We start from the raw sequence: 14,401 nt of genomic DNA on the forward strand, positions 1-14,401 counted from the left end.
ATTATGACGATACATATTTTCTGTTTAACCTCGTTGGAACTTATGTTCTAAAAGAAATACACATCACATACCTCCCTTAAAATTCTATATTTAAACAATTGGCCGGTTTTATGTGGTACAGTGTTATATGGCCAAATCTGTTGAATACATTTGCTAGTTTTAGACCAGACTCTATAGTCAATGTATCAGGGCTAAACTTTCACAACAGAGTTATCCTTCTAAGCCCTTGATGCGATTGTGTAGTTTAACTACATCAGGTTTAGTCACTGTTCAACGAGAATGATTAAAAGAAACTAAACAACAATCATAAAAGTGTTTAGGTAAACAAGAAATTAATTATGTTTAATCAATAATTAAATTAATGTTTGGTTGTCTTGCTTTATGTATGTAATTAAAGATGATTTTTCTGTTGTGAATAAGGTATATAATGTTTGATGTGAGTTATTAGTGTTGTCAGAGAGATTGACCAGTATTATACTCTTATTAAATTTTGTACGTATTTAATGTATGTAAAATAAAACATAAGAATTGAAAAATATGTACCGTAGATGCTTTATCAGTCTTGATAGAAAGCACCGGCAAATCTCTGAACACAAAAGATGTTAACCTAGCATAAATATTATCTGATCTTCAATTTAAAAACAACATACTGTATTTTGAAAAACTTTCAGAAGATTATTGTTTTAGCTCAGAATATAATTTTATCTTTTCAGAATATTATTTTTTTTAATTAAATGTCAGGGTTTTATGGAGATATTCATTTATATGTTTGTTGTTTCTTATGGAAGTTTTGTTAAAAAAAAAACAATAAAGTGCAATGGTTAAATTGGAATAAGTTAAAACAACTAAAACTATTTTGTGTCTAAATCATAAATAATAAATCTATAAACTTGCTAATCTATAAAACTTGTACAATCTAGAGAAACCCTGTTTACAAAGACATGACCATCATGAGGTTGAAGAATTTCTAAAACTAAATGTCATCTAATAAATTGGACTCACAGACTTACGCTCATCCCCAATTAACCAACAAACAATTTTTTAACTGGACTAAAAGTTGTTTTAAGTGTTGAAGATAATAACGATGTAAATGGTGATGAGTTGGCCCTTTGCCGTTTCCTACAGTAAAAAACTTCTTAATTCGACTTCTGGAAAACTTCTTCTTTCTTTTTCAACAGAAACTTCTAGGTACCTTATGAATTATTTCTTCCTGCACTCCAAAGGACGGAGATAAAAGTTGGATACAAACAGTTCAAGAATTGAGACAAAAATAAAGTTATTATTGTAATATAGCTTAGTATTAGGTATTTTATGAGGTTAAAAATGTTAAAAGTTTTTTTACTGTTAATGATTGGGTTGGTAAAAAATATTTTTTAGTTATAACTTAGTGTTTTTCACCTTTATCAGAAATGAGATGCAGTGACAAAATAAAACAGTACTTTAAAGCAACTTAAGAAAAATATTGTTCTACAGTATCATTGATTAACCATGAAAAAAATCGGTAGTATCATTGACATAGTCAAAGGTAGTATCTACTGTATAATCACTTGTCAATAAAAAAAAAATAACTTTACCTAAATCACATTGAGTTTATAGGAGCTGTTTATAGGAACTTATTCCTATAAACAGCTGATTGTTACTTGATAGATAACTCATGTATTATTTTTTTAATACTGATTTAGGTGGGGATGCCACCTTGGTGGGTATTTTAACCCAAATTGTATGAATGAGGATGAGTGTAGAAGGAAGTGTGGGGTGTAGCTTTATTACTGACTAAAATCAGCTGATTCTTTAGTTTGCAGTAAATTTTTACTGTTCCTAATTCTTTTAGAAATCGGTCATACCAATTTTGAAATTGCCGACTTCATAAAAAAATAGTAACTACAGTAAAAATTGTTTGATCGTACTGAGCAGCATATATTGCCATCTTGGGCGTCGCCCTATACTCACACAGACAGTTATAAATTGACATACAAATGTTTTCGGTATTTAGACTATGAAAAGTAAAAACAACCGAAGACTTCATGATTCTTTTAATTGTCAATGTTCCGACAAAACGGGATAATTTATTTATCAAATATCTATTTCACCAGCCACCTCCATAAGATTGGAAAAAAAGAAAATATCTAAACTTAATGCTGATAAGTGTAACTGCTCGAAATCAATACAGTAACCCATAAAATATTTCTTACACATGTTCATAATCTTGCAAACTATTACAGTATAAATTTTACTATTTCTAATATTGTTAAAATACGTTTGCTATTTCATTCATTATTATGTATTAATTTAAAAGATTCAAACTAAAAATAATTCAAATGTGCAACATTTTGTATTCTAATACCACAGTCAGGATAAATATGAAACATGATTTGCCACAGTGGCATTAGCTAAGTGAGGGTTTTGTCACTCAAGTTTGTTAAACATCATTCAAACTTGCAACACAGGAAACCTCTTCAACATCTCAACACACGACACATGAGAGCTATGATGACATTGTGTATGGCTGCCTCTATAACATCAGAGTAGTAAAGTTTCATCACATTTATCAAACGTTTTTAACTCAATTTTCTAAAAAATTCGTAATTTTAGTACAAAATGAATAAAACTGTGTAAGATAAAATTGTAATGTATTTTCATATAAAATAGTTGGATTTGACTAAAAAAATCAGACGATAATAGTTTTTATAAATGTAATATTCTGTGGGTTAGAACATTTTAATAAATAACTTCTTGATCAGCATCGTACGTGTTATTAAATTTACGAAAAGTAAATAAAGAAACGTCTTATAACACTTAAAACATATATTTACGCTTATACTGTTACTCAAAAGACGGTAAATATACAAAAAAGGGTGGTAAATGGTGATCGACTACGATTGGACACTCCAATAATCATCAGATTCAATAGGCGAATGGCATATCATAAACAGTAACAATGTTTTACCAATGTTAAACCATGTTAACAATGTTAAAAAATGTTAAAAATGTTTTAACAATGTTAAACAATGTTTAAAATGTTTTACCAATGTTAAACATTGTTGACAATGTTTAACGTACATTATATACCACCCGTTACACTCATCTGTATTATCTAGAGTCACCTGGTAGTGAATGCTTTAATCGGCCGTTCGGTCTCATAAACATTAAAATACTTTACAATCGCGATGATGGAATTGCCAACAGCTGGTAGAAATTTCGTCCAGGGGGTATCCTGAATTGAAAGTTATCTCACTCCTTTAAATTTCAGCAATAATTATTTATTAGTAGTAAACAATAGTTTCGTACCGTACATGGGGGTAAATAAGTCCGTATGTTATTTTATGTTGTATGCAGGTAAATAATGTATAGGCATATAATATTATGGCAATATATAGGCCTAGGTAAATTATATGTAAGTAATAATAATTTTATATATAAAAAGTATTGTTTTTTTTTTACTATTCTGTATAGAAAACAAGTTATACAAATTTAAGGAGTTTTAACACATCCCATTTTCTACCCTTTCATACAACCAACTGTTTCATCATATTTGTACACAATCTCATGACATCTTCCTCTTCAATATCTTCTTAGAGTTGTAAAAAGAATACATACAAATTTAGAGAAATGAGAATAGAAAGCAAAATAAAAATGCAATTGAAATCACTTAAGATAAGTGCTATTCTGTAAAGTTGACATAAAGTCTAGTTACAATAAGCTTGAAGTACAAATCGCATGGCGAAGTATTCTTGATCTCAAACTTTACACTCACACTTTATCTTTTGTAACAATGGAATTGAAACAAAATTTGTGTTCGAGGCCACTCAGTTTCAAAAATGTTTACAAAGTTTCTCGTTGTCTCTTTCAAATTAAACATTTAATATTTTATGTATCGATTGCAGCATGATTGTATTTAGAAACATTTATTATTTATCACTAAAAGTGTATTGAAAATTGACTTTTAAGCCTGTAGCCAATTTATTGTTAAACTAGAACACATTTAAACTTCAAAATTTAAGCTTTACTCTGAGATTCTTTGATACGATTCTTTGAAACTATTTTATTCTTTAAAATATTCTATGGATTAAAATAGTTGATTTTTAAGTCTGGCTTGTTCAAAAAATAAGTTTTTTTTAAATCATTAATTTACATTAGAACACTCTGTCGTTGGCTCGACAGACCAATTTCCAATTTCCAAGCATAAACGAAATACATGCCTAATAAAAGTACGCTGTTTTTTTCGTTTCGTAGGAATTCTAGAGTGCGGCAAAAGTAAGTAAATGCAGCAATTAGCAAATTTCTGTACTTATTTCAGTGCATGGTAGCCCACTTTGTCGGGTGACTGTAAGAAAATATAGTTTTATCCACAGTCGAATATTACACTTTCAATCTTATTTTGTAGAAAGTTAAAATGGTATTGCTCAGGAACAATAAAATACAATGTAGAAATACTTCTATGTAAACACAATAAATGGATGGAGACTTAATTGACAATAGAGCGTTGAGTGCAGTTTTTATACTCAATGATAGTACCTCTTGTGGAAAATCTATGTCCCAGTCTCCTGTACAGAACTAAATTTCACACTCTCTACATCTAGGAAAAAACCTAGTTGATTGAATTGAATTTAGCAAAGCAAACCAACAAAAAACATCAAAGAAATAATAGTTGATGTTTTGAGATTCCATTACATTCAATAATTTAAAACATTATCCCGAAGCACACACGAAACATATTGACGTAGGTGTAAACATAACACAAAGGTTTATTTCAAATGATATTTCCACAATATAGATAAACCTGGTAACCAACTGAAGGCTTTGATTATGTAAACACCACTGGCCTCGCTAGATAACTGGATAAACTCACATGACAAACAGACAAAACTGATTAAGTTTTGGTCGGGCTGTGAATGCGTTGGAATATATAAGAGCTTACTCAGCTCTCTGTGAAACCTGGAATATATTTGTAGCTCTGTGTACTTTGTCACATCTGCTGTATTGAAATTTAGTTTTGTTGGATTTTGTATTAAATAATCAATTGTTGAATCAATAGTTTAGAACGATGATGTGTTGGTTGTTTTACAATTAACAATAATAATACAGTAGGTTGTGTTTATTAATTTAAAATTTGTTTGTGATCAATATTATATATAAACAATAAATTGTGTGTATGTAATGAATTTCCGATTAGCTTATGACTGAAAAGTACACGGTAAAACAATATCATTAATGTATTTAATTTAATGACCAATATCAGCAAATTGACACATACTTTCTCTTGAAGTGCATCTGTTACGCTCAATGCTCAAACTCCGAATTCGGACAGTGTACGAAATTTTTACCCACTTTGCGGTGATAGAAATACCCACAACCCGACGTGGACAATTACTTTTAAATCCACACTGCGTTGTGGGTATTTTGGAATTGCTCAATCGCCGAAGAACGTTTGAACTTCAGCATTTGAGTAAACCAGTTTACCCACAACATGGTCTGGGCATTTCGCTTCAGCCAATGTCCGAATAAAATGCTCACTCCCCGACGTGGGTATTACACGCCGTCCACATCGCAAAGTGGGTAACAATTTAGGACAGTGTCCGAATTCGGAGTTTGAGTGTAATATATCAACAACAATATTATCATGGATGGGAGGTGGGAGTAACTATGCAATTTTATGGGAATAATAAAAAAAAACAAATTTATGCAAAAATGCACAGTAAATTTTTACAGAATTGGGGCTTGTACAATTTGTAAGGTTAAAAGAGCAATAACATCAATTATCAATTATCAATTATTTAAGATGGGGACGCCACTATGTGCGTATTTTAACCCAAATATGAGTGAAGGATGAGTGTAGGATGAGTGGCGCGATCTTGTAGTCTTGTTAGTGACTAAGGCCGACATGTTCCTTAGACACAGCTGTTAATTAATAGCCCATACAGCTAATGGCAACTAAGGGACCTACAGTTTATAGTGGAATCCGAACCACATTTTTCCTTGTAATTTACGAATTGGTCTAATTATCAGGATAGTACTGCGGATAGTCGTAGTACTCACTAGTGCGGACGTTAATCCACACCAGTGAGCATCGCATCCACAGTGCATCCCTATAAATATCCACAATTCGTGACCTCCTAGTAGCTAACATACACAATTTAAATGAAAATAGTAGTACGAGCCATTTTAATGAAAATTAATTTAACGTTATTCTATGGGGTTTATGGGAAAATCACCATTAAACATCAAAATAAAAAAAACCTTGGAGATACAATTCAATGATACAATACAATACAATGATTATTGAAAAAAACTAGTTTTCTTCCAGTATACGTACAAATCATTTACAAGATAATAAACAAAATCCTTAAAATATAAAATTTCGTTAGAAAATGCAATGTACACGATTTTTAACAAATCTCCCAGTTGAACCACGTGATGTAGTTAAACTGACAAACGTATCGAGGGCTTAGTCAGCCGCTGTTGTGGGAGTTAAACTCTTGTTACAGCGACTGTGACTATCTCTGTGTTCTCTTTCTACACTGCAGGGCATCAGCTGACAAACACAGCTGATTACACATAAGCTCATTGCAGAATGTGATCCACGCTTTGTTGCTTGGTGCAATACTCGACGTTTGAACATGTAAAATTACATTATATTTGAATTAATGGTTTTACACAAAAATGGTTAATGTTAAAATAACATTTGATTGTTGGTTATCTCGTTAGTGCGTCACTACTTCAATCCTCAATAAGGGATAAAAAAAAGCCCTTAACACATACAAAAAAAAAAAAACAAATGTTCGAGTATGAGTTACTAGTGAAATATCTAACCTATACTTATTCATCCTTGCACAAATTAATAATTTTTGTCATTTTGAGGCCTTTAAAGAAACCTGCAATCCAATAAAAACTGACAATTACATTATATAATGTGGTATCAGAGCTGCTTACTTATACTAATATTGCTGGTCCAATACTGAAAAAAGCCAGTCACGTTTTTACAGTTCGAAACAGAATCCAGCCATCTGCAAACATTGGGAAAATCTTCGAACTTTATCAATAACATAAAATCACCTCATCCACAAGTAAATTTCCCACTCCCAAATAACTATTATATGTTAAGAATCTAATATCATCTAAATCTAATCCAATAAATGTTTTCCAGGGCAAAATGGAAGGGTACGGCACATTTGATCAGCTGGTACCCACCATCGCCAGCCTGGAACAATCAACGGATCTGACCTCTGATGACCTTGACACTGATAGTGAGGACTCAGACATGGACGAGCCTTCCACCACCAGCTCCAACCACAATCTCAACATCGTGGAATGTTCCTACAAGTACTGCCGCAGATACTCCTACTACCCTCAGCCAGTCAGTATTAACTTGATCAAAAGCAGAAAATTTGGGATTTTTTGGGATCAAGATTTGTTCATCATTGGGATCTATTATGTCAAGTTTTTTTCGGAACAGAATTTTTAGGGAAGTCTGCCTTTCTGCCGATCGCACTCGACGTCTGCCAATTGCACTCGACGTCTGCCAATTGCTCTTTGAAATGAAATATTATTTATTTATACAGGCAAAAGTTAGGGCCGCATGGCCCTTTCTTAAACTTAACCTGTATCTTTACGTCTGCCGATCGCTCCCGACTCTCACCGATCGCACTCAACGTCTGCGGCTCGCTCCTTACTCTGCAGAAAATACCTTAAAACATATTCAATAACATTTTTAGACCAATGTTGGATTATTAATCATTATGGACAATTGGATAACGGAAAAGTGGGCTTTCTCTTATATTGATTTTGTCCATCTTTTTTTGAATCCTTTGAAATAAATTACTGGGTTTTATTGGATTATGTAACAACGTGTAATCTTTTCTGCAGTCTACTGCTGTTTATGACCATGCAGTAGTTCTTGCAGAAGATATACATCTTGATTTCAGGGTTGAAAATACTATGCTTGTATTACATTTACTATAGTGTTTCATCAAACAGATTATGCACTATTACCCAAATAAAAATTGAGACGAAAAAATCCCGTCCTGTTCCGAAACGCAAATTAAGTCCCGAGCATACCTAGTATTGAATTCATCCCTACAACATGAACAAAGTACCTACGTAATAAACATTCAACCAAATATAAGACATAATCTTAAAAAACCTGTTTTGATTGCAGCAAAGCCCTGTTTTGAAAGCTGCTACTGCAACAAAGTCTGGAGGTATGAGGCAGGATGATCCGCAGTCTGTGTTGCTGCAGAGGCCAGCCTGGTCCCAGGTATTATATTCCGAAAAATCATGCATTTAAAACTTACTATATATTTATTTTTACATTCGTTAGAGTTGTCAAAAGGGGTTTACACAAAATTGTACATATGTATCGCAATTTCTTTTAGAAAAAGGATTATGTACAATATCTAGTATTTTGTGCTTATTTTATCACCTTTTTAGAAATAATAATATGCTGCTTGAGATTAAATGATATATTGGTGCCAGGTTTTAAAGATGGTTGGAGGAGCCCGTAGCAAGGTGGGACTAACCCTGACGTTGCTGGGACTGTTGGCAGCACAAGGATTGCTGGCTACATGGGACTACTGCTTTATCGTTGGGTAAATTAGTCTGTAAATTATAATAATTAATAATAATAAATCTTTATTTCTCCACAATACAAGTTTTAATTTACAATATAAGTACCAAGATCCAACAAATTGTTTGTGCAAATTGTATTGTGTTGTGTGTTGTTGGAAGGTTGTGGTACAAATTGTACAAATTGTTTCCAACTCAAAAATGTACATAAACAATTATTTTACTGTTTAACGAAAACAATTTGCTTTTAACTTATAAAATAATATACACACCCAAAAGAAGAACAAAACTTCTCTGTGTGGGCGGGAGTCTCAACTAAAACTTATAACAACAAAAATTCCTCTGAAAAGGATAGCAAATGAATTATAAATCAAAGCTTTAGCTCAATAATTGTTGTGGAAAAAAACAAAGAACAACAAAATTTACCAATATCTAGGAAGTAAAAAGAAATATATGTACTATAATGAGGACATTTTTAAAAAGTGGAAGGAAACCACTTTGAGATAGACATGACTTATTAATATTAAGAATATTAGGTACTGTTAGATTTCATCATGAGATTCGGTAAAGAGCAACTTATTTGAAAGATTTCTTAAAAACCCTAATTGACCTACTATATTTTACTAAAACAGGAATGACATAAATAATTTAAGTGGTAAATAAAACTTGCATATAAATAAATACACCCAAGAATACCCAAGAATATACTCAAGAAAAAGTCAAAACAATTAATTCAGTGTCAATTATCAAATAAATGATAATTTTTACTGTTAACAATATGCAATGAGAATGAATATAAGCTTTGGAAATCGACCTTTGGGGTAGAACCAGGAAATTTGTTCATAACAATACCTTTTGGAAAATCTATACACTCTGAGCTTCATTTTGATGTGCCATTATGTCATACGGTATTTTTTTAAATTTGAAAATTATTAGGTCAATGACCTACTAATTAAATTGTGCGATAAACACAAATTTGACTGTATCACTAAAATAGTATAATAGATCACTATAACAATTTTAAACATCATTATTAAAATATATTCGTTCCAGCTTTTCTTACTGCCGTAATATACGCCTTATCTTTTATATTCATAACACTCAGATGTTAGATGTACCCATTTGAGATCCTATATATTTACAACGAGACATCTTTCATTTCCAATCCGTCATACATGTCATGCGTTTGGTTGTTCGGTTTTCCATTTCCCTTCTACATATTGACTGTGCTAACAATATCCGGTTTGTGTATTTTTGTTGTCGCTTGAAAAAATGGAATTGATCACCAGATGAGATAGTTCTCTTAACGCTTCGATAAAATATGAAATAATATAAAAATATTCTTTGATTTATAACACCTTTTAATATCATCCCATAATTATTCGATAATAATAATCATTCGACATTTCAAATTGTAAAATTTTAGCTAAAATAATACTGTCCACATACAACTATAGGGTGATAAAGTTAAGAACTTATTTAAGAACTAAGCTCAAATTTTTTTAGTAAATATTTAATTGCAAGAAACCTCTGGAATAAGTATCTTATTACGATTCCACACCCATTGAAGTACGCTAAAATAAAAGTTGGAATAATGTATAAGTTGAAGACAACTTCTTTAGTTTAAGTGGAAGAAGTTTTACCAAGGTAAAAAACCAGGAAATCCTCTTAATGTATAAGGCATTAAAACTTTATGAACTACTTGAATTTCAAGCATTCGCTTCTTCAGTAAGGAACTCCAATGTTTCCAAGAAGTTTTTGGTTGGCCAAATATTATCCTTGGTTTTCAACTTTTACAACAATCACTTCTGTAACACGAGAAAACGGTTCTTCAGCACTTAATAATTTATATACTTAAGTTTTGGTTCAGTCACTGGTTCTTCGTAAAAAAAATTATTAGAGGTTATATCCTGCAACAAAATTAATACTATCCTTCTTAATTAATGGTTGACTTACCTGGATTACAGCCAATAGCTCCTGGCTATATTTGGTGACTACTGGTTTAATGCATAAAAATTAGGTCATACTAGGTTATTGAACTCTTCTCATCATTTGAAGAGTCGTCATAGTCATGGACACAAACATATTATGCTCGTGTCTTCCTAGATATGCGGAAGATTCAGTATATTTTAAAATTCCGTTGAAACTGAAGCTTGATCGTCCAAATGAATCCAACTCCTCCAGTTATTTCAACCTTTTAGTACAAAAGTGATCAGAAGACGAACAAACTATATCATCAATCTGACACATACTTTTCGTTTTGGCTTGTCAACAAGCTTTATCATGGTTTTTGTGGTCGGAGTAAATATGGTACTTTATGGATAAAATAACCAAAGTTGGAGTAAATGTCAAACTGTAATTTTTATAGCATTGGGGAAACCATTTTGTTTAGATTTAAAATGACCATAACATACTAAAGTTTTATTAAAATAATTTTTTATATCATTATTAAAAGAATTCTTGCTGTTTTTGTAAAGATCCGATTATTCCGAGGCTTTTATAGGATAGCACAGACAAACCCAGAAATCATTTCGAAAAAACCTTGTTGGTTCAGGGGAACACAAAACGCCATTTCCATCTATCTATCCATCGAAAACTCAAACTGAAAATGTTGGCAAAAACACAACTTTCTCTATATACTATGTACAGCGGAGAAGTAAACATGATATCCTACTTAGAAATTTCAATGGTTTGTTATCATTAGTTCTGTTAAAGAATTAAATTTTATATCATTGAAAAAATTAAATGTTTTTGAAATTGTCCTCTTTACGGATGTTGGTTGACGTCAGTTGATGTACTGTTGCAGTCTGGGTACTAACAGCACACTGTTGTGGGATGATTGGCTGAAGACTCCATTGAACGAGGAGGACACGCCACTACCAGCACTGTGGTACCTTTCCACCGGCGCCGTGCTGGCGGGTGAGCAACAGAATCAGAATATTTGTTTGTGGAATCGGAAAGGGACTCGAAATTAGAGTAATAAATGTAATCGGAATTTTAGTCAGGGGTGGAATTTGCATGGGAGTAAGTAGTAGGAGTTAGCATCCAAATAAAAATCGGGGTTGGAATTTTCACCTAAGTAAGATCAAGAATCAAGAATCAAGAATCAAGAATTTATTCACCATTAAATATGCAGTATACAATAGGTGTCGTCAAAGTATTAACACAAATCAATAGATAATGTCTTGAGGGTCACAGCTCAGGTACTCTTCAGTGGTATGAAATGCCTTAACTTTAAGCCACTTGCTAATAACATGTATACATTTTTCCAGGGTGTAAGATTTAGAGGTTCAATCGGAATTCTAATAATGATTGTATTTGTGGTTTCATTATGGAGTAATCGGAATCAGAATTGAGATTGAGAATAAATTTTTAACAAGATTTTAAATAAAGTTATAATCAGGATTCTTTCAGTTTCTAATAAAAATTAGGTTAAGAAATTTCATTGAAATGAAATAAATCAAGAATCAGAATTTCAACTAGAATTGGAATAAGAAAAAGATTGCTTTGCAGCAACCTTATTTCAGAATATATGTGTTGCATAATGTACATAATGTATGTGTAATAATGTACGCCTAACTAACTTTTCAAGAAAATAATTAACACATTTTTATTGATTAATATTAATAGCATAGCATATCAATCGGAATTCGAATTTTAATCAGAATCGGTACAAACATTTTAAAGAATAACGATAATTACTATCTACATTCTCAGAGGCGGGTTAACAGAATTAAAATTTAGACAAAAGTAATTACTAAGCTACTTAAAGTTCTTCACAAGTACAAAAAATGTTAGCAACAGAAACATTAGCGATGTTGATACAATTAATTGCCAGGTTAAACTATTGTTGTGATTACAATAATTGTTTACGTTGTGGATAAACAATGTAAACAAACGTACTATTCCACACATGTTGATTATCTCATCTTGTTCCGGGTGTAATTCTAAAGTTTATTTCCACTTGGGTTGTCATCGCAAGTAGTGTGAAGTGTGAAGTGGCGTGTTGACATGTATTACAGCAACTCGTGAAATATTCCGTTTGTTTTTTACCTTTGAATTTTAACTTCAGTACATTCTCGTAACTAGTTTATATGATTATTTGAGCTGATATGAAAAGGGCATTAATTTTACTGTTAATCATAATTTTAGATTAAAATTTCATTGTAACATACACTTAATAAAAAAAGAAGTGTTACTATCCATGCAAGAAAATGCTACAATATTTACTTTTCTTACGATATTAATCCAAGTGCTCTGTGCTGTGTTATTTAAACATTGCTGGATATATTAGTTTACTAAATGTATGTTTAATGTTCAAACGTATGTACTACTGTAATGTTTGTATGATAAAATTAGTTTCTTATGAGAAGTTTGCGAAAGTGAAAAATATTTACCATTAAGTTTGAGAAGAGACGTATCAAAAGTGTCTAAAAAACAACGATTGTTCTGCAAATAATAGTTAACACCTTATTTTGATTTTGTAGACTGTAAAATAAAATGAAACTTCTATATAAGGAAAATTTTGTTGGTAACATTCATAGCAAAAAATTTAATATTTCAACAGGTGTAAAATGCTTTTAACTTGAGTCATTTGGCTTATTAAAACACAATCAAGTAAGTAAACAAAGTTAAACACTAACTTAACCGACTGCTAACCTGCCGACAAGTAAAGTTTTAAGGAGCTTTAGAACAATACATTATTCTCAACTTTTGCTCTCGCTTTTAAACTTTTAACTGTTGGATTTATTTTGAATCTGAGATATTTGAAACTTGTTTACACCCTTTCTTAATAATATCTTTAATTGTTGATATACATTGTATTTTTAGTTTAAAATGACGTATATTCCTTTACAGCATACAGCCTGTATGCAGTAAAAATTTGAATATCCTGTCAGTGGTCAACGATTGTTACAGCTGTTGTTTTTCCTATTTTCCTGGGAAACAATGTTATTTCAATGTAATTACTACACCGTTCTGTGAAAACTTGTAGATGAACATGTTTTACAGTTACAGTTAAACTTGAACATGTTTACAGTTGTAGTTGAACATTTTTACAGTTATCGTTGAACATGTTTACAGTTATAATTGAACATGTTTACAGGCATTGCTGTCAACTATAACATATCAGTGATGCTGAACAGAGCTGTCAACTTTATACATGACTCTCTAGTCAAGGCTTTCCTCCATACTCCTATAACATTGTTGGATCAACAGATTCTTAGTAAGTGAAATGTTATGTAAAGTAAAGGTACATCATGTTAAATTTTTACTTGTAGCCATGCCACGTTCCACATATATATTAAAAATAGAATTGACTCAATTTTTGTTAAAATTTTTACCAAAAGTTAAAAATAAGATTCAATATTTTTAAATTTCACAAAAATTTTAAAATAAAATACTTTTATTCCAAACGCTAAAAAAACATCAAAGATGGTAGATTTTGTTCATTAAACATTGAACAGTTAGTTTGAAAACAGTTAAAACACTCATTTACGTTTTAATGAGATACGTTTACAACTGGAAAGCTCTACACCATTAGAACGCTTGTTGCCAGAAAGTTTAGTACAAGAAAATTTACCATAAAGGTATTTAACAATCTACACTGTTAAAAAATTGGTCGCTAGAGTTAAGTTAACAAAAATCCTTAGCAAGCTAACGAGAAAGCTTATGGAATTAATATTTAATCTACATTATTATCTGACTCGTTATCATACAGATCAAATTTTAGTTTATTTGCAAAAAAATAAAGTGATTCAGTTTAAACGATCCATGAATAACTTTGAAACACATATTAGCACAGAAAAAAAGTGTTATGTGATATTAGCTATACAGGGTG

The 14,401-nt window shown here is 31.4% G+C and overlaps 1 protein-coding gene across 1 annotated transcript in view; it reads left to right on the plus strand.

Moving 5' to 3' along the window:
- LOC128997315 (ATP-binding cassette sub-family C member 4-like) overlaps nucleotides 1-14,401 on the plus strand; it is a 58,151-nt gene that overhangs the window by 27,400 nt on the left and 16,350 nt on the right. Inside the window, exons 14-18 of the mRNA XM_054422948.1 lie at nucleotides 7,145-7,354; nucleotides 8,156-8,254; nucleotides 8,473-8,585; nucleotides 11,369-11,481; nucleotides 13,667-13,786. Of these exons, the coding sequence (XP_054278923.1) occupies nucleotides 7,145-7,354; nucleotides 8,156-8,254; nucleotides 8,473-8,585; nucleotides 11,369-11,481; nucleotides 13,667-13,786 (655 nt within the window). The remainder of the gene's footprint in view (nucleotides 1-7,144; nucleotides 7,355-8,155; nucleotides 8,255-8,472; nucleotides 8,586-11,368; nucleotides 11,482-13,666; nucleotides 13,787-14,401) is intronic.

This window comes from Macrosteles quadrilineatus, unplaced genomic scaffold (assembly GCF_028750875.1).
Source record: "Macrosteles quadrilineatus isolate MER2022 unplaced genomic scaffold, UCM_ALF_1.0 Scaffold_6__1_contigs__length_79288215, whole genome shotgun sequence".
NCBI classification, from domain to species: Eukaryota; Metazoa; Arthropoda; class Insecta; order Hemiptera; family Cicadellidae; genus Macrosteles; species Macrosteles quadrilineatus.